The sequence below is a fragment of the Amphimedon queenslandica genome, unplaced genomic scaffold (assembly GCF_000090795.2).
Source record: "Amphimedon queenslandica unplaced genomic scaffold, v1.1 AMPQUscaffold_3234_Cont24768, whole genome shotgun sequence".
Taxonomy (NCBI): Eukaryota; Metazoa; Porifera; class Demospongiae; order Haplosclerida; family Niphatidae; genus Amphimedon; species Amphimedon queenslandica.
In genome coordinates this window covers 1-1,385 of record NW_003556435.1, presented here as the reverse complement: position 1 = coordinate 1,385, position 1,385 = coordinate 1, and the positions used below count along the sequence as shown (strand labels likewise).

Below are 1,385 nucleotides of genomic sequence, written 5' to 3'. Positions count from 1 at the left end.
AATTTGGCAATTTTTGTGTACACGTGCATTACTGAGCATGTGCATTAATGATTGGCGGTTTTAATATTGGCAATTCAGCTTGCAAACCAAAAATAAAAATCTGCCAAATTAAAGCACTATATGGTATAATAATTAGGTAATTAATAGTATTCATTGGTGGGTGTGGCTAATACACTGACCTAGTTCAGTTATCATAACAATGTTAGGATTAGTGACTAATGTCCCTCTCTTATCAACACATCCTCCAACAGTTATTATCCAGACACAATGAGGACTCATAAGGAACACTGAGAGAGAATGACCATGTCTCTTACTAGCAGAGTGAGGTACATCTAACTGTTAATAGAAATAAATTAATAATTTACATGTATCTCACTGTACAGATCAATTATTAATAATATCTAACATACCTTTATCCAGGAATGTTGAGTGATGTTAAAGATCCAACAATCATCTAATGTATCATTATTCTTATCCGCCCCACCACTTATCACTAGCATAGGACAGTCTGATCCAGTTATAATAATAGCACCTGCATGATAATATCTACCCACAGGCCATTGGTCTATTGCTTCAGGTTTCTTTATACACTGCCAGAACTAAAAATAAAATAACCACACCCATTAACAATGACATGTGTGTGTGTGTGTGTGCATACATTCAGTACACATAATTCAACATACCACAGTGCTGACTGATATCTCTAATATATAAATATTGTTAGTAACAGTATTCTTAGCATCATCATCAGTCTCTGTTCCACCAAACAGAACAGCTCTAGTGTTGTTGATCTTTTCAATGATAAAGGCACTAGCAGGTGATATACACTGACCAATGATTGAAGGATTATTCCATTTTCCTAAATTATTATTATTAACATAATTTCAAACAGTAATATAAAATCTTACTTGATGATAGATTATACATTGAGTGCTCATTAGTACGCCATCTTTCATTAGATAACTGAATATATTTATAATGAGGTAGTTGTACAGCTGGTTTAGATCCTGCTCCTCCTATCATTAGTAAATGGTGTACTCCATCATGTTCAAATGATATCATTCCACCATGAGTTCTCCTCATAACTGGTCTAGTTGCATTAGTTGGTTCTAATTCTCTCCATTGAAGACTAACAGTATCCAGTTGTGTAATACTGTTGTGACGGCAGTCGTCATGGCCACAATAGCCCCCGAAATAATACAATTGATCATTTATTGCAGTACAGCAGTATGCTCTCACTCCTAATGGAGGAGTACCAGTAGTACTTCTAGTGATCCATTGACCAGTTGAAGGAGTAAAGTGCTGTATATTACTAGTGATCCTTCTCTTCTCTTCACTATCATGTACTTTAGTTAAACCATCCTGATTACCACCCCACACATACA

At 35.2% G+C, this 1,385-nt stretch overlaps 1 protein-coding gene across 1 annotated transcript; it reads right to left on the bottom strand.

Moving 5' to 3' along the window:
• Window positions 1-142: 142 nt before the first annotated feature.
• On the bottom strand, window positions 143-1,270 carry LOC109593001 (uncharacterized). Its single transcript, XM_020008273.1, has 4 exons — window positions 909-1,270; window positions 684-859; window positions 411-599; window positions 143-336 (listed from the first exon to the last, which is right to left on the bottom strand). The coding sequence occupies exons 1-4, from the start codon at window positions 1,081-1,083 to the stop codon at window positions 151-153; spliced, it is 726 nt and encodes a 241-aa protein (XP_019863832.1). The 5' UTR covers window positions 1,084-1,270; the 3' UTR covers window positions 143-150.
• Window positions 1,271-1,385: the final 115 nt, after the last annotated feature.